The sequence below is a fragment of the Corvus hawaiiensis genome, chromosome 4 (genome assembly GCF_020740725.1).
Source record: "Corvus hawaiiensis isolate bCorHaw1 chromosome 4, bCorHaw1.pri.cur, whole genome shotgun sequence".
NCBI lineage: Eukaryota > Metazoa > Chordata > Aves > Passeriformes > Corvidae > Corvus > Corvus hawaiiensis.
In genome coordinates this window covers 59164051-59188921 of record NC_063216.1, presented here as the reverse complement: position 1 = coordinate 59188921, position 24871 = coordinate 59164051, and the positions used below count along the sequence as shown (strand labels likewise).

Below are 24871 nucleotides of genomic sequence, written 5' to 3'. Positions count from 1 at the left end.
CCTTAATTTATTTTGATAAAATACTTTTGCATAGGTGGTCAGTGCTAGAAACTTAGCATATTAACTGTGACACAATTTAAACATTTGCATTGCAAGGTCTTTTATGAGTATTGGTTCCTAAGTTGATGATATTAATAATATTTTTGTACTTAACAGGGAAATTTTTAATGTAGTTCATTACAAGATTGCTACTATTTTGCCTACTACCAAGTATACACATCCTAAAGTGAAATTATGTCTTTCTTAATTTTAAAAGTAATTTCTTCACTTCTGTTTTATCCTAGAATTTCCTAAAGTTCTATAATACACACACAAAACACCCCCAACCAAACAACCAAACAGCCAGAGAAAAAGACTGCAAAGGATTATATTTTAAAATTATTTTCATAGAATCATAGATAGGGTAGATTTTGTGATGATGATAATGGAATACATTTTGTCTTTGGGAGGTTTTTGAATTTATTATCATACTAGACTTGCACTATGAAGAACCTCTTCAATCTCTAATTAGTATTTTTTCTTTAATATATATTTTTTAATTGCTTTGAAGGTACTTACTGCTTTTAATATTTTTTTTCAGGGAGTGCTGGAACACCTGTTGTCTTCAATGAAAATGGAGATGCTCCTGGACGTTATGATATTTTTCAGTATCAAATCACCAACAAGAGTACAGAATACAAAGTAATTGGTCAGTGGAGTAATCAGCTTCATCTAAATGTAAGTACACTATTTCCCTCAGTATTCTCCTGCTGAAACTGGCTACCCATGGCTTGGATGGGCACACTGTTCACTGGGTAAAAAACTGGCTGGATGGCCAAGCAATCCAGAGATGACAGTGAATGGAGTCACATCCAGCTGGCAGCTGGTCACAAGTGGTGTTGCCCAGGGTTCAGTACTGGGGCCAGGCCTATTTAATGTCTTTATCAATGATCTTGGCAAGGTGATCAAGGGCACCCTCGGTCAGTTTGTAGATGAGACCCAAGCTGAGCAGGAGTGTGGATCTGCTGGAGAGTAGGAAAGCTCTGCAGAGGGCTTTGGACAGGCTGGATTGATTGCCAAGGGCAATTGCATGAGGTTCAACAAGTTGAAGTGATGAGTCCTGCACTTGGGTAGCAACAACCCCAGGCAATGCTACAGGCTGGGGGCAAAGTGGCTGGAAAACTGCCCAGTGGAAAAGGTCCTGGGAATGTTGGTTGACACTCATATGATTAGGAGCCAGCACTTGCCCAGGTGGCCAAGGAGGCCAATGGCATCTTGTCTGTATCAGAAATAGTGAGGCCAGAAGGACCAGGGCAGTGATTGTCTCTCTGTATTTGGCACTGGAGAGGCTGCAGCTGATAGAATCATAGAATCTTTAAGGTTGGCATAAACCTCTAAAGTCAATGAGTCCAACCATTAATCTGCCAGGACCACCACTAAATTATGTCCCTAAGGCCACATCTACAAGTCTTTTAAATACCTTCAGAGGTGGTGATTCCATCACTTCCCTGGGCAGCCTATTCCATTGCTTGAGTGTCCTTTCAGTGGAAGAATTTTTTTCCTATTATACAATCTAAACCTGCCCTGGCACAACTTGAGACCATTTCCTCCTGTTCTATCACTTGTTGCCTGTGAGAAAAGACTGACGTCTACCTGTCTACAACGTTCTTTCAGGTCGTTGTAGCGAGCGGTAAGCTTCCCTTGAATACGACAAGATTTTGAAGTGCTGGGGCATGTCCAGAAAAGGGCAACGAAACTGGTGAAGGGTCTGGAGCACAGTTCTTGTGAGGAGTGGCTGAGGGATCTGGGGTTGGTTATTCTGTTGGGTAGAAAAGGAGCCTCAGAGGAGAACTTATTGCTCTCTACAACCACCTGAAAGAAAGATATGATGGGACAGGGGAAATTACCTGAAGTTGCACCAGGGGAGGTTTAGATCAGACAATAGGAAAAATTTCTTCACTAAAAGGGTGAACAAGCATTGGAACAGGTTGCCCAGGGAAGTGGTCACCATCCCTGGTGGTATTTAAAAGATATATAGATGCGGCCTTTAGGGTCATGGTTTAATGGTAGACTTGGCCATGTTAGGCTAATGGCTAGACTCGGTGATCTTAAATGTCTTTTCAAACCTAATGATTCTATGATTCTACCAATTTGATTATAATACTGATATTGGAGAATACTCATTTGAATATTAAATTAAACACTTAAAAAAGACTGATTATTTATTCTCTGTCAGTTGGCAAAATAAAGCTCTTCCTTTCTTGTGCCTTCTTTCTTCTTGTGCTATCTTCTCTGTTCTTGAGAAGTCAGTAAAAGATAGCACAATTGCCCGAACCAAATTCTTTATATTTTCAAGTCAGATGGGTTGTGTAATTATCTGCTCCTTCAGATGATATTTTTGAATCATTTCATATCTGTTATTCCTCAGAGTGATTATTAAGTTAGGCAGGGAAATAATAATTCTTCCTTGAATAAAAGGTGTCAGACAAAATGATAGGGACGTGTAAATTGCCCAGGTATTCCAAACAATATAAGATGATGGAAATGTATTTAATAAAAGACAAGTTTGGATTCTAACCACTTCTGATTTAGTTAAAACATTGGGATGATGAACTACTGCAATAAAATTGTTCCTTGAATATAGAGGGAGACTTTAGTATTTTTCTATATGAATAACTAGGGTTTGTACTGTCCTTTATTACTTCATAGCAGAAGGAATAAGAAGCCGCAATTTACCCATCCTTAGATAGTGTTTCTAATTTCTGTCTTAATGTTTTTTGCTAGTTTTGGGATAGTTAAGTTCCACCTGTGCATGGAATTATATTTGGGTGGAAAATCGCCATCCCAATTAAATTCAGAGGATATATTACATAATATTTATATGACAGATAGGCATCAGGCTTTGACTTGAGAAATTTTTTGGGTCCAAGGCACTTCTTTCTGGCAGAAGATGTCGTTATGCAAAGAGAGAAAAAGAAAAATTAAGATAATCTCTTTCCTTATTAGCTATACAGTATTTACAGGTCTTACTCGAGTTGTGTTAGCCATTTGGGTACCTCTGCAAATGTGAAATACCAATGTTGTTTTGCTAAAGGCTGATGCGAAGGACAACAGTGTGAATTGATGACTAGATCCACCAAAGGGAGCTTATGCAGTGAATTCAATCAAATCAGAAAAAGCAGGTTTCAAATATCTCTGGTTTTCCATGTGAGATGTTCCTAATGAAGAGTAACAAAGACAGTGTAGGAAAATATTTACAAATTATTCTCCTGTTCAGACTATTTTGTAATAATTATCTCAGTGCTTTCCACAATAACATATATGATAGCTCCCCATTTTCAGCCACAGCTGTTAAACCACTTTAGCATATCCACCATTTAATATCTGTAACTACTTGTCAGGAACGCATTTAATTCTTCTGCCCAAATAGAAAAAAATCCTACCAACAGAAGATGTGTGTTGCAGATGGTGTGGCAGTGTTATTTCCCTTCACTAGCCTGATATCTGTCTGTTGAAAGGGATGAAAGGAAAAAACTGGTTAAACAATTTAAGATTAATATTGAACATTAATTTCTGGAAAACACTACAGTTAGACCCTTACCATAACTATTATGGAATACATTCCAGATTTTCATAATTGTTACATTTTTCTGCAAAGTTAGTGTTTATTAAATGAACTCAAAACTGATATACACATTTTGCACAAATGCTAGTACTAACATAGCAGTTGCATAGTAATATCTAAAAGCTACCTAAAACTTTGCTTCAATTTTAGTTCCATTCTGATCTGCCTTTTTTTATCTCCCCCTAAAGTGCTAAATTTTTCATTAAGCTGGTAGCTTTCAGTCCCATTATTTCTGCCTCATGTATATGTACTCAGGGGAACTCTGAAATATGATTGGATTGATGGCTACTCATATTACTGAAACCACACCATGGTAACCACATTGAGCACAAACCTAACAGGAAAGGATTTATCTAAAATGCCCCTCATTAACTCTCATTAGTTAAGGGTGTGTTAAGAGTGTTGTTTGTTTCTCTTTTTTCACCTCCATGAGCTCACGTGCTGGATCCAACTGGTTTTTCAAACTCTCAGGCAAGCTCTGTCTAGTACGTGGAGCTGTGGAGGTGTGAATGGGCCGGCACAGTGCCCTGCAGGGGATGATGCTTCTGCTCCCAGCCTTGTGTTAGGGTCCTGCTCTCGCCCCACTGCCCCGTGCTCTGCTGCAGACCCCTGCTCACACGGACCAGGGTGCATGCAGGCACACAGGACTCAGTCCCCCTGTTTCTACATTCACTAAACTCTTGCCAGGTGTTGATGGCAGTTATGACAGATGATGGTCTGCTGTGGCAAAGCTGCTGCCTCCTCTCACTAGACAAAATATATTAAAACCAAGTAATCTTTTTGAATGATTGTCAATACTCCAGATCATCATATTGCAAATTAGGTAGTGCTTTTGATTGCCAATGAATCATAGGGAACACAGTGGATGTTTTCATTAGTTTCTGTGAAAACATCTATATTTATTGAAAGTGAAGCAGTATTAAGATGGCAGAGCAATTTTTACCCTGCTGCTCTTTAAAGGAGATGCTTTTAAAATATAATACTTTTTCCCTCTGTATCCCTTCTCTTACAGTTTCCTTTTAATGAAGACACATGTAACTATGATTTTTAGTGAATGTTTGTAAACTAGATATCCTCTATAGATACTTCTACACTGGTTTTTACAGATATTTCTTCCTCAAATTGTGTGATAACGTGTTGTAGCTATGATGTATTTATGATTGTGTTCATCTATACAGCTGGTATTGTGCTTCAGAACATTTATAGTTTTTATTCATCCATTTATTTTCTGTGTCACAAAAATAAATCATGAAAGCATCAGGTTTTTAGTACAGTTCAACCCTTGGAACAATTAATGTATGACAAATTAGAACATATATTCCATCCAAATAACTTAATCTAAATGTTTCCCTTTTCTACTTCTGATCTCCTCATTCCCCCTCCTTTTCCATTTTCCTCTTCCTTTGCTAGTTTATATCAGGCTTTGACTGCAGGTCAGTTGTCTGGGCTGTGGCTTCACACCTGGTAGCCAGCCCTAGTCTGTCTCTGGTCACCACCCTCAGGATTCATGATTGCTCTCCTGATGTCTCTGGCTCCTCAAAATTTCACAGACTCTGCAAGGTCCTTGTGGTCAAGCTTCAGACTTGTTCCTTTCTTGTTGCAGGGCTGGTTTTTTTTCCCTTTGGGCAGAAAGTGCTGACTCTGGCTGCATAAAGACTCTGTATCACGCTCCCTGAGGTGCTCTTTCTCAGAAGGCTTCCCCAGCTGCAGAGACCCCTCTGATGCTGGTTTTTTCATGGAGACTTCGAGAACTTTAATGCTCTCCTTTAGGCTGACTGACCTTTTAGATTTCCTCTGAAGCAACTATAGCTTCCAGATACAGGCACTTCATGACTACTGATCAGTCCTACTCTTGTTGTTCTTACAAAACAAACACACGCACGACAATGTTGATACAGTAGAGAAGTTAAATTAAGAAACAATAATGATCTTCCAAATTTAAATTTTTCATGATTCTTGAGTTTGAATAAGGTATCTCAGTCTTTGACAGACACAAGGAAACTCTGAAAGCAAATATTTAGAAATGTCAAACAATAGTCTCAAAGAACCTGATCGTCTGATGATTCTGACCATGTAAATTTACACCTCTTTTAGTAAAGTCCTTTTACTCTCCAAGGCTTTCTAACTTTAAGTGATCTTAATGTACTGGAAACAACCAGACCTTTAAAACTTTTAGTGTCATTTTAAAGGAAAAAATAATTGCCTTAGAACTTCTGATTGTTGATGATACATTAACTGTCAGTGTTTTCTGTTGTTTACTTTCTTAATTTTCTTTTCTTCATCAGTGGAAAAGGATAACTTAATTTTCAGGGAAGTCTGATTGTTAAAATGCATTCTTCCAAAAAACATTCTGTTTTTTATAATGAATAAAAATCCAGGCAAAGGTAGCTGTTTCTGAAAAAGTTATGTTTTATTCATATTGCAACAGTATTTTGCATACCAGGTCACATGTAAAAGTTCTCTACAAATGTGTGGGTTTAGCAAATTTGAGCTCTCAACCATGTAATCTCTGTACAAGGAAAGTTGTCAGAAACAAGCTTGCTTTTCCTGGCGCTTATGATTTGAAATCAACTTCTTTTTATGATTAATAATGAATTCCCCCTTAGAAACTGTGTTCTGTACTGCATGTGTTGTTATAAGGGTTCGACTGAGATGTCAACTGGTGGCTTTTGTCAGTGGCAGTAGACGGAAATAGTCACAGTCCTAAAGTTTTAATAACAAGTTTCTGAGTTCCTTTCCTTAGAAACCCATTCAGTTTGTTCTGGTTCATTTCTGAACATCTTTTTTTCTCCTCTTAAAAATGCTCTATTTTTAAAGCTAAATACCATTTGGAAAAAGAAAAGCTGAAATATTAAAGAATTTTAAAATCTAATATTTGACTTTTTGAAAAAGACCCATATTTTAAATACAGTTTGAAACATTCTCAGATTGCATTTCAAGCTTATATGTTGTTTTGGTCTACCAAAATTTGTGTTTAAAAATCCCAATATGAAAAAATTTGTAGATATAAATCCATATTTTTCCAAGTTAGTGATTTTGATTGATGAGTCTTCAGGCAGACACAATTATTGGTGATTTCAAAATCACATATTTAGCTGATGCAGTTAAAATGCTCGAGTGGGTATCCACTTATGTGATACTACTCCTTAAGAAATCCAAAGCATATAAAAACCCTGCTTGTTTCCTTGGAGCTGTTCAAGGCCAAGTTGAATGGGGTCTGAGCAACATGGTCTAGTGAAAGGTGTCCCTGCCCACAGGAGAGGGGTTGGAACCAGATGATCTTTCAGGTTGCTTCCAACACAGGCCTTTCTATGATTCTGTGTTTCAAGCAAAAACTGTGAATTTTAAAGACAGAATTCACTTGTATTTGTTTTGCTGTTTGGTTTGGGTTTTTTGTGTGTTTTGTCTTTGTTTTTGGTTTTTTTTCACCAGAGCACAAGAGGTCTGTTAAAAGAAAAGAGAGATTTTATAATAACAGATTTCTACCATTCTCTTAAGAAATAATAAGATGCATAAGGTCTCAGAATTATAGAGTGTATGCACTGAGGATATAAATGACTCAGGGGCATCCATTTTTCCATAATGATCTTGATTTATTATGAAAACCATAAATTAAAATTACACTGATGTGATGAACTATCAGAGAGACAGCCATAACCATCATCAGCCTTAAGCACAGTGATTGGTGAACTAGTAAAAATTGGGAACCTCACACTGACAGTGAGCTTCCCTGCAGGCAGCCAGATCACAAAGAGATTTGAATCAGTATTTGATTTCTTTTCCTTTCTAGGACTCATGTCTTGTATCTAATACTGAAGGAAGCCATCAACACTGAAATTAGTCAATTGTTTTTGGAAGTTACAGATTCAAAATGCATTAGTTCCCTTTCTTGTGACATGGTAAAAGAAAATGGCTCAAAAAACTTCTGATGTTTTCTGTAACTGCATTAAATAAGATTCAAGCTTTGCTGTAGGCCACAATATTTCATGAAAGAAGTCAGAAAACCTCTTTTTTTCCTGTGGTAGCTATTATATAATTGATAGATGTTTTTAAAATGCTGAACCTAAGGCCTGTCTGTAACAAAAGAACACAATACAGTGAAATACACAACAGAAGCACTTAGTGCTGTATATGATTATAAACAAAATATGACAATCATATGGCCTGCAGGGTGTTCTTCTGCCTGCATGCAATAGGGCAGTAGAGTTCAAACTTTCACTCTACCCATGTAATCTGACTGAAAATTGTTGATGCTGGGTTAAAAGTAAAACCCAGTGAGACAAGCAAAAATGTTTTATGTTCTTCTATTCTTCTCAAAATTATACTGCTGTCTTCCTTTATTCTATACAAGGCTGAAAATAGAAGAGACTATTATGGTTTTATACTAGTTAGATTTCACAAAGCTAATCCTGATCGTAGCACTGGCCAAGTAGTATGACTCAGGATTTGTTCTGCTCTACTGTTATTGTCTTAGTTCAATATGAAAATTGTATCTGCTAAGGACCAGTGCTAGACTAAAGAGATAAGTCAACAGTAGGCTACAGCAGATGTAAAGTAGAGACAAGAAAAAAAATTCAAGAAATGTGGAATAAAATTGAGATTTTATGATTTTGAAAGGTGTGCCAGTTTGGACAAATTTGGAGGAAAAATATCCTCTGATAGAAGGCAGGTTACAACCAACCTTCCCCCACTAGCTTCAGGAAAAAAGAAATTTTCCCACTTCTGCCCTGGCAGCACGAGTGCGTGAATTGAAGGAGCGCAAGTCCCAGAAAGGAAGTTCTACCAAAAAGGAAGTAGCTCCAGTTGCCCGTAGCCAAACTGCTTGAAAAGCTTGCTCAGTTTTTTTTCCTCTCCCCCCTCTCAGGCTCAGTTTAAAGGCACAGAAAGGCACAAAATTAATTTCTGGGCATAGAGCAGCGATAGCGGATACACATGATAAAGTCACCCCAAGACAAAAGGTTATAGATTGTACTCATATAAAAAGCTTTGTAATGGAGAGGAAATAGGCTGAGTACAGATGTTAAAAAAGTATTAAATGATTTTAAGTGCCCATAGTAGACAGATGCTATTTCAGACATGACGGAAAATCAAAACAGAATCTGGATTCAAGAGCCAATGACCTTAGAAGAACACAAGAAGAATGACAATTTGTCTTCCTTCTGAAATTTTTTACTTTTTTGGTCTGAATAGTCTTTTTCCCCCCTCAACGAGATAGACTTCTTGACTGATTCTCTAGGGAAAAGCAAACAAATAAAAAAGAAAATGGATAAAAGATAGCTGCTGAGAAAATATCCTGAAATTTGATAACCATTTTTTCTTCATTAGAATGATAGCAAATTGCCAGTGAAACAGTCTCTGCTTGAGAGTTAGGATGAATAGTGATTTTTTTCTCACCTTGTCAGGGTGAGTGAAAGTCAGGTTTCTCAAAAGAACCATGGAGTTGCAGTTGTATGTTTGGCTGTGAATTTGTCACAGGATTCTTGAATGGGTGGTAGATACTTTATAGCTTTTTGTGTTAATCCTTTGTAAAAGTGCTATGATTAGAATGAATTGTTCTTTGAATAGCCATAGCTAACAGGACCAGGAGTATTCCTATTTTTTCAATAAACCGGAAAGGAATGACAAGCATAGCACTTGTGTTTTAAAATACTCTTTTCTATTTCACAGTAAAAAAATGTGCACTGATAGAACAATACAAATTCAGGAACTTTTATATGCATTTCCAGAGAATTCTGCCTTCATATATGGGACCTCACAGCAGGGTTAGCTGCTCCCCTGGTACAAGCCAATGTGAGTTTTAGCACAGACAAACAGATACTGGGCATAGCAGTTAGTTTCAGCAAGTCTGCAGTGAATTGTTTCATGAAGTGCCAGTCTGAAAGGTAGCATGCTTCTTCCCCAGCCTCTTCCATCTTTCTCTTTGCCTCCCACCCTGAAATTTATATATGTCTTGTAAGTTGAAAATGGAACTTTGAACCTTGAAGCAATTTGTTTAAAAGTCCTTAAAAGCAAAAAACTGTAGATTAAATGATTAAATTCCTTTAATTATTGTTCATTTGTGTTACATAATGGAAGTCTACCACTAAATTAAAAATCATTAAATGGAAAAAAAAGAGGTCTTCAAAGGCTATTATATGATGAAAGAGAATAACCAGCAGTTAACAGAACATTACTGTATGATTATTTTTTTCTGTTTGCTTTGCTGCAATTCTCTTCATCTTGCACTAGTATTATTTTAATTACTTTAGCATAGTCATCTAATATTTATCCAGGACTTTTCATCCTGATAAATCCCCAAACACTTTATTTTTTTAAATTATTTAAAGATAGGGAATTAATTATTTCCCAAATACCCAAAATGGTATCACTAGTCTTAGTGGTGATGTAAATACATCTTAAGGCAGGGAATGAAGAATGCATAGTTAATTTAATTGTAACTTCAGCTTGCAATAAGCAGATTTAGTGTTGAATATGTCAATAAAATATGCTTGAAATGACTGGGTCAGAGAAGGAGGACCCTTCTCTGTGTTCTTTCTGATAACTGCAAGAGTTGAAGTGAACCCCCCTGTTATGGAAAACTTAGGCATAAAGCTAAGCAATAGCTTTGGAATGGTTAACTGATTTGCATCACCAGAGGCCATTGTAGCAAGGAACTCCTGGACTTGTGATGTAATTCATCTGTTCTCTTCCTCAATGCTGTGAGCTCCTTAGCAGAACTGTGACTTCACTTGGTAAAGTAAAGTAGCTGGAGACAGTCCAGCTGCAAGCAATTATAATGATCAGCAATCTAGAAGTGTGCCTTTAGGGAAAGATTGAGCAAACTAGGGTTGTTTAGTCTGAAGAAAACTGCACAGAGGGGGGTTATGTTAATCTCTTCCAATACAGAAAGGATTATTCAGGAAAAGAACAAACTGTTAGGCATGGTTAATTTTGCTATTAGGAGTAGTAGTGGATTTGAATTACAGCGAGAGATATCTAATGCAGACATGCTGGAAGATTCTAAGGATGAGGATAATTAAGTACTGGGCTGCCCTGGGAGGCTGGACAATCTCCAGCACTCTGGGCTGGTTGGAGCAGGTGAGCTGTAAAGATTGATTTGCATAAGTGCTTTAGAGATGGTGCCGTGACTTCTAAAGTTTTCTGGCTTTCATTTGTTTGGTGGGTTTGATCTGCTGATAATCCCTCAAAGGCAACGTCCTGTATCCCTTGAGCAAATGCTGGAAGGCACACAAGCAACTGGCTCCTATACTCGAAGTTTTGTGAGTGAATACAAGACTGTCTATGTCTTAAGCAAGAGCTCTAGAAGAAAGCTATGAAAGATTTATTGAGTTGGAAACATGGTTACTTATTTAGGATATTCTTTTGCTTCAGGTTGTGCATCACTTTAGTGGGTAAGGACAACTTTTCTAGCAATCCTTGGAGAGTTTTCCATTCACATATAGGACTCCAATTTGGACTTCTTTTTTTACATGCTAGGTGCTTAATAATTCCCAAATTGATTTAAGTTCCCTCATATGGAAAACAGTTTATTAATGCAGCAGTGGTGATTTCTTTTACTAAGACCTTCTTTCCCTAACACTTAGAGAAGCATTTTCCCATAAACAAAAGCAATTTACCCTACAATATTTAAAATGCATCATTAATTATACAAGACATAGGAAAAGTAGGATCACTACCATTTCTTATTTACTTTATTCTTGTAAATATTTTTTTCCTAAATAGGTATTCTGTGAAATTGCAAAAGACTGCCTAAAGAATTTAGTTGTCATGAGAGTACATTGATATTTTTCTATTTATCTGGCCTAGTTATAATCTTTTTATTTCTTCTCAAAATATTTAGTACCTGAAATCTGCCTTTGCATTACAGAAGACAGCTAAAGGGATCTCAAGAGACTCTCTAGCCCTTGGATAAAGTGAACATCTTCTACACTTATGTTGTTCCAAGGGTGAAGACTTTGCAGCTTCTGAAGGCATTATCTTTCATTTTTTAGCTACTCTTATCTCTCTGAAGTGTTTATAAATACCTAATTTTACTCCTTATTGCTATAATTTAAGCCTATATCTTATCTTATTCAGTGTACATTGAATCCTTTTCATGTATTTGAAGACTTTTGTTTTACCTCCTAGGCTATGTTATTTCTTCAGGCTATACAACAGGAGTTTGTTCAATTTAGTCACATAGATCATGTTTTCTAAACATGCTTCTGATCTTTGCTGATTTCCTCTGGACTCCCCATCTGATTCTCCTTCAAAGGGAAACACAACGATCTAACCTCCAAAAGATGTTCTGACTGCAGTCTCACTAGTGCAGAGTACAGGAGAAACATAATTTCATGTAGCCATGAGTAGAGAGCAGAGGGGAAGGATTATTGTATCTATCTGCATTTATCTGGCATTTTCCCCTTTTGCAACAGTATGACACTGGTTCAATATATCACAACCTACTAGAGCCCCGAGATCTCTTTTTCTTTTGAAGAGCTGCTACCTCTCTCCTTCCTGACCCATAATGTACTGCTAGTTGTCCCTGTTAAACTGCATGCTTCATTTTTTCAGATTCTGCAGTATCATTTGAAATATGAATTCTGACCTTCAGCATAGCTTCAGCCTTTTCCAGTGTTACTGCCCAAATCTGATCATTGTATACTCTATTTTATCATCCAAACTGAATGAATGGTTATTACAAATATTGAATAACAGCAGACTAACAACAGACCTTTCCAAGCCACACCCTGTGCCATCCCTTCCCTTCTGAGAGTAAATCAACTACAAATTTTATCTTTCTGTGGCTTTCTGATATAATTTGCACGTAGCCCTTAGGGGCTAAATCTGTTTCACTAGGTTGCTTATGACTGAGAGTGTAATTTGAGATGGTGTCAAAAATCTTTCTAATGTTAAGATAAATGACACCTGGCTGCTTGTCTCTCATCCACATTGCTTGTTACCCTCTCACTGAAGGAAATGTGACAGCTCATTGATGAGAGATCCCTTTTGGGTGTTGTCTTGTTTCTTTTCTCTGTGTTTTTGAAATGTGTTTGTTTATTTCTTTCAGGATTTTTATTGGAATCCAAGTCAAAATGAATGATTGATAATTCCCTGGCTTCTTCAGTCCCTCCCTTTTCAGAATGTAAGCACAAGGTTTCCCATTTGCAAATTCTCCATTCTTCCCCATAAAGTCTCAAGAGCTTTCTATTTACTCAATTCTTTAAATATTATAAAATAAATCCCAATATGTTCAGTCCATATGAAACCCCACTTCCTCTCATTTTGAACATCTTCACCTTTATTTCTTTAGTAAGAAGTATTTTTGGCTTTGGTTTGGTTTTTTTCCCCCTGACTAAATGCACTGTAGCACTTCTCAAGCTTAAACTTCTTCCTCGTGCTTGTTTTTGTTCCTGCCAGATCACTAGGTCTCTCTGCAGAATTTTCAATTTAATTATTGACTCTTCATTCTAAGCAACAGCACAGACTTGGCAGTGAGCGCTCTTCCCCTGCTGCTGGAAATCTCAGTATAAAATACAGTCTGTTTTCTGCCTGTTCTGAATTCAGACTTTCACACATTTTGTGTATGTGGTTTTTCTACCTGTCTGGAACTGTGTTTAAAGGGCCAATGTGTTTTCTGTTGTTTATGTAGTGCTGAAAATTCAAAATCATTAGCATGAAAAGATCTGACTCTTTGTGAAGAGGAGCTGGTAAATAAGATATGTGCCATTATAGTGGGAAACCATCTTAAAGTAGTGTCCTGGTGTTTAGGATTTTGAAGTGTTTCAGGGTAGAATGTACTACACATATTAACAGCTTTTTTTCCCTAAAAACAGGTTGAAAAATGTGTCCGGAACAGTTTAGTTATAGTGCCTCTTTTTTTTGTGATAAGTAAATAAATTTGATCCCTGCAATTCCAGCCAATTTTGTCTATTCCTCTGTCAGAGTCAATGAAGGTTGCTGAGGTGAGGGCAACTTTTCCCAAAATTTCAAGTGCTTCACTTTGCTGAACCATTGTTTAGAAGCTAAGATGCACAGGATATTTCAGCTCTGTTTTACGCTTCTCTTTGAGAGGTCACTGATGAAGCCAATGCCTTTGTGCTGACCATCTTGGAGTTGCTTTTGCTTGGATGGAAAGCTCAGGAAATAGATGCAAAATTGCCCCGCTTTCTTCTTTCAGTTCCCTTGTTAAAAATGTTTTTTGGCAAAAATTTCCTCAAAGAGCCCCTGTTTGGAGGTGTACTATGGCTGCTGACTATCATGCTGATCTGTGTTCCTTATTAGTTTTAGGATGTTCTGTTCTATATTCTGCCAATATTCTGCTCTCCTTTATCGTATAGTTTGACTGTGAATTCTTTGGGATTGAGACCACATTTTTTTTCTTGTAGATTTGTATAGCCCTTAGTGCAACTGACATCTTGGTCTGTGAGCAGTGTGGGAATAAAAAGAATATATTATCTGTGTGTCGGTATTAATTTGTAGGAAAGGTTGTGCAGGATGGAATTTGGAAGCATTCATTTTTCAGTTTCATGCATACAGCACCTTTTTCTCTGATAAAGAAATAGGAAATAGATGAAGCCATTTAAAAATAATGGGGTACGATTAAAACTAAAACAAGCCTATCAGCATTTTTTTCTTCATATTGAACTGGGGCTTTTGTGATTGGCTAATTTCTAGTTTTAAAACAATTAAATATTAAAGATAAAAACTGTGACAGGTCACCCTCTTAAGAAATAATAACTTGTTAGCATAACTGTATTAAAGTTACTGGGCTGAACTAAATCAGCTAAAGGTCCAGCCCAGTACCTTTTTTTTTACAGACCATCATGAAGGAGTTTGGGGACAACAGCTCTTGTTTTGTTAAACTCATCTTTAACCAATACAATAAATTAAAACATGCCATGGTGAATATTTTTCATGAAACACTGAGATTTATGAAATTATATAGTTTTAAAATTTAAAAAAAAATCTATGTTAAATTCCTTTAAAATCAAATGGCAACTATGCTCAACCCCTTGTGTTCCTTCTGTCTACTATGAGCTGTGAAGTGAGGGAGAATCTGAGGGCCATTGGAATTGAAAGGCACCTGACACAGATTGGAGGGAAATACAGTAGCTATGGAGCACTGGGCTTGGGGCAAGCCAGCTCTAACTTCAGTAACTGTGGCTAAAAGAAATGGATTTTGGAGGGAGCAAGGGTTATGGGTATTAAAAATTTCATCAAGAAATGCAACTAAGCTAATAAACTAGTCATGGTCCTTGGGCAGAACTGAGGAGATTCTCCAGGCACAAGCAAAGTGATGTTAAAAAACTCTTTGCCAGAACTATGCTCCTTTTCTTTTCTCAAAGCACTAAATTCTTTAAGGTATGCTTGCAGGCTATTTCTGCATGATCAACTGCAGGAAGAAAAAAAGTACTTCAAGCATTATTATTCGGTACTAGAGCTGATCAAAACTAGTCAGTTGACAAAAAAGTGTGATGGTGGAAGGTTTCCTCTCAAAACCCCATTTATTTCAAAATCTGCCAAGTTTTTGGGGGTTTTGTTTGTTTGTTTGTTTTTAATTTGAGTGCTTGTGGAGATAGAATCACAGAGTCATCTAGGCTGGAAAGGGCCTTTGAGATCATGAAGTCCAATGTATGGCATAACACCACCTTGTCAACTAGACCATGGCATTTAGTGCCACATCCAGTCTTTTCTTAAACACTTGTCTACTTATATAGGCAAAGAATTGACACAGTCTGCTTTTGATAGCATATAATGAATTCAATCCCTGTGTGTACATCATGAGTTTTATTTGTAAATGCTCATAAAATTCTCTTCAAGTGCATGTCAGGGACATGTAAGGGCCTCTAGGTAAGGGTATGTGATTGAGATTGTCTATGTGAAGGTGGTCTGTGTAAAGAATAATTTTGGAAACCTGATTTTCAGTCTGATACATTGATACTAGTTATATGTTTTCAAAATATAGAAAGTAGACCACTGAAAGCGCTTTCAAAAAATCTGGTCTGCCAATGCCATCTAGAATAGGATATTTCTGTGGTAGTGTATTTTGGTTTGCTTGGATTCTTTGATTTGGTTGAGGGTGACTTTTTGTCTCTTTTGTAAATCAAGAGGCTATCTTCAGAAGCTTGAAAATTAATTGTGATTCATGCTTTCAGTAAAGAAAAAAGTATATATTGAAAAGAAGTGCCTACTAGATTTCTGTAAAATTCCATTTGGTGGTTACCCAGTGTAGTAACAGTAGCTGTTTACCTGATGACCTGCTAATCATTCCACTTTGTGCTGTCTACTCCCCAAGGCATTTGTGAATAAAATGATGTTTTCCAAGCATTCCAACCACATTAATGTTTGTTTTCTGGCAAATTGAAGAAGGTATTACACTGCAGCTCCTCCTGCCTTTGTACCAAGTATCTGCTAGGGCCAGCAATTCTGTACCCCATGAGATGAAATCAAATAATGGGAGGAGAAAAGTAAAGGTAAAAAAAAAATTAAAACTAAAAAGAAAAAAAGTAAGATAGATCCCAAGCCATATAAAGGCTAGCATTTTAAGACTGTATAGCACTAATAAACACTCTCTGTATATTGTGATACAGTGGTATGATTATTCCCTGGTTTAGGTTACCATAGTGTGTTCCTCTACATAAGTACTCAGCAGTCATGCATTATATGGCTTAATTAGTAGGGTTGGTTTCTTTGAAGCAAAATTATAGTATCAGCCCACTAAATAACATACTTGCATTAATAAAGCAAGGCAAGTATTTAAACTTTTCTTCTATGAACATAAGAAACTTTATATTTTTTTATAGTGTTCTTTTCAATTTTTATGTATTGCCTTAGAGCATCCTTCCCTATAATTATTTTTCCCTAGCTGAGAATGACTTGTTAATATGTTTGGAACAATAAAAGTACATTCTCTTTATTTTAGTAATTCCAGAGATTGGTGATATTGCAGTTCTGAAAACTGGAGAAGACAAGAAAAATTTTGACATGATTAGAAAGCACTGACACATTATGAAATTTCCAGTATTAATTCTTTAAAAATATATTGCTCAGTTTTAAAAGTTGTTTTAGTCAGACTTTCTAAATTGCAAGTAATTATTGGGCAAAAAAACCTTATAGACCTGAGAGATGGATATCAGTTATATCCCTACTTGAACTTTTTACCCATATTTGAAGAGAAAGTGCCTCCACTCCTCCTGTTTGCATGACAGCTTGTCTCCATGACTGAAAAGTTGAGATTCAAAAAGGTTAAAAAATTTGCCCCGGGTCACAGAGTCAGACTGTATCAGAGCCATATAGGCTAAGTCCTAGGTTAGAGACCAAAGCTTCACCACTAACAATATCTTCCTTCCTTCCTTCCTTCCTTCCTTGGTTCTAAGATTTGAAAGAAAAATAAAAATTCTTGCAAGTGATAATATAGCATAATCAGAAACATTTAAATATTACCCAAGCAATGCACTCTGAAAAACTCTCTGAAGGTTGTCCAGGTGTCTTTCTTTGTATTGTTCATGGGTTGCTGAATTAAGTAAGTTATACATTTCTCCATGAAAATTAAGAATGGGAAACAGAATGGTTTTGTACACATAAATTGGACACATAATTCAGAAATTATATTTTACCTATTAACAACATTTTCGATCAGTCTCCTCCAGTTGCTGAGGGCATTGCTAAAGGAATGAATTGCCTGATGATTGGAAGAATGTGGGTAACAAGAACGTGAATGTGCTGTTCTTACTGTATCATGTCAACCTTGTATTCTTTTAGTCAAGTTCTCACATCATTAATTTTTTAGCTCTATTATTAAATATTATAGGGAATTGTGTTTGTAATGTCCATGAAGAACAGAGGTGTTTATTTGGTTTTGATATGAAATGGCATTTTGTCTGCATTGTAATGGTTTAGTGAACTGTGAATCTTAATTCACATTGAACAAATCTTAACACATTAAAGCAAATTGCAGCTCAATCAGGCAGATATCTCATGTAGAGATGATTTTTATGTCCATTGAAAGAGCAATGAAGCCATTCACTTTTTGTATCATGATGCATTTCATAGAAAATGAATACATGTCTTACAGAGATGCTGTCAAAGGATTTCTGATATTTTCACTCTGGTAAGAATTGGACTAGTAGGAAATGGAACCACATCTTAGGGAAATGTGAGGCATTTCATTATAGCACATCCATCTATCAGACACTTTAAAATTCAGAGAAGCTACTCAAATAAAATTGAAATAATGTTTAAACCATTACTAATAATAGATCCAGAGCTAGGCTACCCCAGTCCAGCTGATCTAGATGATGTCAGATACATTTAGCAACAAACTCTGCCTTGTAATATATCATACTGTAGTGAACCGCATCTAGAAGATGTCACATGAAAATGAGGTGACAAAAAATGTCTTCTTGAAACCATGTTTACCCAAGGCTACTTAACAATCTGAGACCTGCTCAGCCTTGTCTGGGTCTGAGCAGTATAAAGTGTGCTGCAGACCCAGACATTTTAATCAGTAAGAGCTGAAGAGATGCAGAACTTAATCATTTTTCAATGTCAAAAAGCACCTTCTTTTCTGTGTTTCTTTTGTCTGACTTTGGCCTTTTTGTTGGTTTCTTTCCCCCATGAGACTCTTTAGAAATGTGTGCCTAAAGATCCCCTGAAGTTAGTTTTGTAACATTTGAACTTCTAGATCACTTTAGGGCAAGTTTTCCGACGTATTTATTTTGTGAAAACTGCAGATGGAAGCATAGTGGGATTTTCAAAAGCAGTTAAACAGACAAGGCACTTAACTCTCATTTAAATTAATTAGCTGTATTGAGCAAGTTCCCCTTGGCACTTTTGAAAGTTCCACTGCTAAGTGTTTATGTCTACATTAAAAATTATGTTCTTCAGAAGAGGCTGAGCATCCAGAAACTCCCTTTAAAGCTTGACTATTACAAGTTTTCAGTAGTTCTGAAAATTATAATTGTCCCTTGTTCTATGTTCCCAAATTATCCTCCTTTGTTTTCTTGTTTCTTAACAGTTTCTGCTGTCATTTATTGTATAAAGTTAATCTCAGAGAACTGGGATCAATAGTACTAGCTCATAAAGAGAGAAAAGCACTGACATGTGTGAATCTTCTGTACAAGTTCAAGAAACTGAAATCTTTCATACATACCATCAATGAAAGAACTGATAGAGCTTTAAGATGATTGTTTTAATTATGTTTTGTACTGCATTTACTTATTACTTTGATAGTATGCAAAATAATAGCTCAAAAATACATTACAGGCAAAGACTGCTGCAGGTTGTGGACAGCTGGGAGTGAACCAGATGACCAGAATTAGCATGGCTTTTCAGTTATTAACTGCTGCATATACAGAAACCCTTAACAGACATGTTCAAGTGTAATAAAAGCCCAGTGCTCACTCTGAGGTATAGTTTCCCCTGCCGTGTCCTCTGCCTCTACTACAGGATTGTCTAAGCAGCAATCTGAGAATATACACACATCAGCGTTCCGGTTTCAACCAAGAGTCAGCTTGTAAAATGAATCTACTAATTATTCCCACTTAGCACACTCATTCATTGTGGAGTGGGTCTTGGGCTATGTGAACCGGGATGCTTTTGGCTGAAATGAAAACAGAATATGCCTTCCAGAAGGCCAGCAATCTTCGTTAATCATTACCACTGTTCAGCCCACTGATGTTAAAATTAGGTCAATACAACCTTCTTCTGCAGAATAATTCAAATACAGACCAATGTGAACATCAAGTCCTCAGAATTAACAGCTTTGCTCTGCCGATTGGTTCTTACTGTGGCACATTGCTTGTTAATGTAGCTATAAACTGAGTTGTCGATGGTTGTGCTCATGGGAGAATCCCATCTTTCCACAAACTTCCAGAATTAACATCCTACAATGCCAGAATTTTCTCAGATGTACAAGTATCTTGAAGTGATTTTCAATTTTCAAACACTGGCCAATGTTTCATGACTATATATCCTCTTTCTTCTTAAATAGAAAATGAAATATAAAACTAATGAGCAAGAACTCATAATATTTTTTTAAAAGCTTTCTGATAAATCTAGGTCACCATAAATATGGGGGGGTTTTTTGTGCCTAGAAAATTAATCCAGACAATCCAGGTTTTAAAACATAGGATTTATACCTTGTAAAATCCACCTGCCCCAGCCATTCATTCTGGTTATTTTCTACATTGATTTAGAATTTTTTATGCTTTAAGAGTCTATTCCTGTTTGAATTTTTCTATCACTAACCAGTCAATAGTGCTTATATTCATAATTAACTTATTAGGAAAAAAAAAATTCTTTATCCTGTGAGTTTCTCAAGATTCATAACTTTATATAACTTCATATGCTGAAAATTATATCTTTTGCAGTTTGTATCAGATGTACCAGAGTGAAAAACATAATATGAATCTTTACTAGTTAACTTCAGAAGTAGGACTGTGTTATTAGTTGTTGCCAATGTGATGCATAACCTCAGGCACTTTAATGTTTTGCCAACCAGGAAGCGATTTTAAGCATGTTTTTAGTCAATTAAAATAGTGTCAAGACAAAAGCATGTGAAATCATAAATAGCTGTAAAATAAAAGGATTTTCTTATTATTTTTTTTTAGTAAGGTAGAAGCTCTAAAAGTCAAAAGGGAATTCCCTGTACTTACCTAAGCCATCGATTCACAATACAGTAAATGTGACCTTAGGATGCTTAATGCCAGATAAGAACCACTGTAGCCTCATGGTATTAAATACTGATCTGTTGTAAACTCACCTTGCTAGTTCAAATGTGTTTGAAAATTGGACACCTAAGCTTTATCCTGTCAGGCTTTCTGCTGGATGAGATATTGCCTGTCCATGCCATTCTAAGTTTTTGCTGGATAAGGTGTTGTCTACTCTCCTTGTGATTCTGTATCGTGTGCTATAATCTAGCCAATATGTGGTACTGTTCTTTCTGAGTCATCCCAAACTTATCCACAGATCTGGATTAATGACCATGGCCTACTGTTGCCCCCACTATTGTAGTATGTGACTAAATCACAAGTTTTGTATTTATTCTTCTAGCAACAATATGAAGGACAATTGTCTTTCCTATCATGCTGATTTCATCATAGCCTGTTTTCTCTCACGTCTAGTAGATGAAACAATAGGCATTTCAAAATGTGAGCTTTGAGGATTTCAGTGATTAAAACCAGGAGATTGGAACAGGGGTGAATTTTTTCTTAGTGTGTCAAGTGCTCTGCTGTAGCTCTATCAAAGCTGTTTCATACAAAACTGGGTTATTCTTGTGTTTTTTAGGAAACGAATTGCTTAAATTATTTTCTTTTCCATAGGCACCAGATGATGTATTCTGCATAGTCATCACAATTTTTGATATAAAACCTGGTTGACTTCTGGGGATTCAGGATCCCCTCCCACTGAAGTCCTAGAGTGATTCTGAGGGCTCACAGAGCTGGTTATATGAGCAACTCTTGTTTCCTTGTTGCTGTGTGGTCCCTTGCTTGCCCCTTGGAGTGGAGAGCAACATCAAAGTCCTACACCAGAGGGGCACAGAAGAGATGAGGAGCTGGGCTGCATTTTCTTGCTTTATTCACCCTGTGCAGTACTGTAACTGGTGCTCTGGCTCTCTGGGGAAGGCAAATAAGGCCAGCAATGCTACCTTGTGATTTCCTCTCAAATCTATTGAAAATTTGCTGAAAAAAATAAACTTTAGAGGCCAAAATTATCCCTTTTTATAAGCTGTCCTCATTCTGTCCTCCTCCAGAAGGAACTGAAAACATTCCTGGCGCCTGAAGTTTTGTTACTGCTGTTTCACTTATAAATAAAGACTCCAGATGAAACAAAAGTGCTAAGTATTTAATAGGCAAGAACAAGGAAAGTCCTTTGTCCTTGAGCCCTCACCACCTCACAAAGGAATGAAAGGTGGGGCCAGGAGAAACAAGGAGTGGTTCTGGTGCCTACAAGTGGCTTTGTCCCGCCCACAGCTCTGGTTAACTCACAGTGACCTCTGCAGAACACAGCTTTACTAAGGGTGGGCTAAGGACAGCTGGCACCAAACTGAGTGATAATTTTAAGCAGGAAATTCTTTAAATCCAAGAGTTTCCTATTCAGATTTTATTTGCAGGGCATGCAGGAAGAATAGATAGGTGGATGAAGAAAAGGATATTTTGTTAATGTGGTGATGTGGAGAAAGCTGGGATTTCTAAAACAAGATTATATTGTTCTGGGCTACAAAAGGATCCCTGGACTTTTTATATCAGGAGAAATAAAGCAATAGTCATTACATCTTTTTCCATTATTACTCAGAAAGCAGTATATACTTATTTTAATCTTCTAGAAATGTAAACAAAACACTTTTTGAGCATTTCAAGTCTTTGAAGGTGGAAAAGTATAAAATACCCACATTCTTGGAAGGGGTGGCATCACAGATCTTTCTTTTCTGGCACTCTTTGTTCTGCCAGAGGTGATGCATGGAGATTTTAATCTGTTTCTTTATCAGAAATTCCTCTGAAGCTCACTTGGAAAATAGACTTATTTTGTAATTAAATGTTTGAGAACTACTGATATTTATATTTGCATGTGATTAACTTTTTACAGCACTGCATATGGGGCTTTTTTGCTTTTAAACTAGCCTGGAGTTAATAAATATCTTTACAGATGTCAATTTGGTCAGCAGTAAAGAGGTAAATAGAAACTAATGATACTCATCAAGCCTGTGGCATGAATGATTTATTGGACACAATCATTTAACACTTTTTTAAAGTCAGTGCAAGGGAAAGAAACACGTTTCTTATTATGGTAAACTGTATTTGTGCTGTCAGCATGTAGTGATTTATGACAAACCTGTGGCCAGGATTAGGATAGTATAAATGAAGGAATATAGAAGTCTCATTAATTTTTTATACCCACAGGTAGAAGACATGCAGTGGGCTAACAGAGAACGCACACATCCTGCATCTGTCTGCAGCCTGCCCTGTAAAGCTGGGGAAAGAAAGAAAACCGTGAAGGGAGTGCCTTGCTGCTGGCACTGTGAGCGCTGTGAGGGGTACCATTACCAGGTGGATGAATTCAACTGTGAACTGTGTCCCATTAATAAAAGACCAAATCCCAACCGTACGGATTGCCAGCTTATCCCTATAATCAAACTGGAGTGGCATTCTCCTTGGGCCATCGTGCCTGTCTTCATAGCTATTCTCGGTATAATTGCCACCACCTTTGTGATTGTGACATTTGTCCGGTACAATGACACACCGATCGTCAGGGCCTCTGGGCGGGAGCTCAGTTATGTGCTCCTGACTGGCATTTTTCTCTGTTACTCCATTACTTTTTTAATGATTGCAGCTCCTGATACAGTGGTCTGCTCCTTTCGAAGGATCTTTTTAGGACTTGGCATGTGTTTCAGCTATGCTGCGCTGCTTACCAAAACAAACAGAATTCACAGAATATTTGAACAAGGTAAAAAATCTGTCACAGCTCCCAAATTTATTAGTCCAGCTTCTCAGCTGGTGATCACGTTCAGCCTCATATCCTTGCAGCTTATTGGAGTCTTCATCTGGTTTGCTATCGATCCACCACATACCATCGTAGACTATGGAGAGCAGAGGACACTTGAACCAGAAAATGCCAGAGGAGTTCTCAAATGTGACATTTCAGATCTTTCTCTCATTTGTTCCCTTGGATATAGTATTCTCTTGATGGTCACATGCACTGTTTATGCTATTAAAACAAGAGGGGTTCCAGAGACCTTCAACGAAGCAAAACCCATCGGATTTACTATGTACACAACCTGCATAATTTGGTTAGCTTTCATTCCAATCTTTTTTGGTACGGCCCAATCAGCAGAGAAGGTAAGTGATGATATGTTTACATATCAAGACACTGCTCTTTTTCTATTTTCATCTCTCAATAATTACAGCACTAAAATGTTTTCACTCTTACAAATGAGTAATTCTGAATGATAATGGCAAACAAACTGTCAGAATTCACAGTAAGGTATATGTTTCAAAAGGTAGGTTTCCTATATATCAACACAAGAAGCTGATTGTGATTGTTGTGTGACGGGCATAAAAATGTTGACAATTTCTCAATATAACCTTAAATGACTGTTTCTTCTAATGTTTGTTATTGCCCTTCAGTGATGCTGTGGCCTGTTACATGAAGCACTATCAATCTTTGTTATCATCCACAGATCTGATAGAACTGGTTGCATTCCACAAATCTAAGATCAACTTACATTTGTCAAAAATAATGAAGAAAAATGCTGGGGCAGAATGAAAAGAATTACTTTTGTCTCTGGTTGACACACAAAAGTTTAAAAAAAATTTAAAAGAACCAAAAATAGAATAGGAAGAATAAATGGTAAATGAAGTGTGTGTCAAATCAGATAAGACATAATTCACTAATTATTACATCAGTGCAAAAAGAAAACACTTTCCTGATATTTTAATAAGAAATTAAATAATTCATACTTGGATGCAAAACATGTCAGACACGTAACTCTCCTCTCAGTTTTAATGGGAAGGCAGAGGTAAATGTCGACTGTGTGAGTTTTTTATTGAGCTGACAGTGGTGAAAATGACAAGTTAAGCAGGGAAAAGCAATAATAAGAGCATCAGTCTTCAAAATGGCAAATATTTGATATATGGAAAATCTTAAAAATAAGAAATTAAAGTCAACAGTCTTTTACATAAATTCTTGTCTTTCCTTCTAGCAAGTGTTTTTTATAATGTTTTCAAATACACATTTTAATTTAATTGGAAAAGTCGGCATGTGTTCAGTTATAATTGTGCAAAGATTTGACATGTCTCTAGATTAGAGGGCACCCTTGCCTGTGGAATTAAACAACAGTTTTATATACCTTGATAAAACACTTTCTATTTCAAACAGAAGAATTGTATGGGGGAGACAGTGTGGCAGAAAAAACCATTTTCCTCACTAAAAATTGAAGCAGGCTTACTAAATTGGATCAGACTTATTTTCACGACTTTTTGGATTAAGTCAGGGGAAGTGAGTACCAAGGTAACAGCTTATCACAGATAGAGTAAGTAAAAAAATCTCATTTGACATAGGAGAACGTTTAGGTAAATTGTTTTTAAATTATGACTTTTTTATATGTATAGGCTTAAGTCAAAACAAGGTTTTTTTGTATAAATGTACTTTTAACAGCTTGGTCCAATCAGGTTTATGGCAAGTACTTGAACTAAAAGAACTGAGTCTTGAAATAGGATATATTTCTTGGCTGGCGACCATGCAGTGACTTCGATTTACTCCTTTGGTTTACCTTGCCTTGTAGTAAAG

At 36.7% G+C, this 24871-nt stretch overlaps 1 protein-coding gene across 5 annotated transcripts in view; it reads left to right on the top strand.

Moving 5' to 3' along the window:
• Positions 1 to 24871, top strand: part of GRM8 (glutamate metabotropic receptor 8) — a 323188-nt gene that overhangs the window by 256229 nt on the left and 42088 nt on the right. For all 5 annotated transcript variants that reach the window (XM_048300929.1, XM_048300928.1, XM_048300932.1 and 2 more), the window contains 2 exons: positions 581 to 717; positions 22486 to 23421. In XM_048300929.1, the coding sequence (XP_048156886.1) occupies positions 581 to 717; positions 22486 to 23421 (1073 nt within the window). The remainder of the gene's footprint in view (positions 1 to 580; positions 718 to 22485; positions 23422 to 24871) is intronic.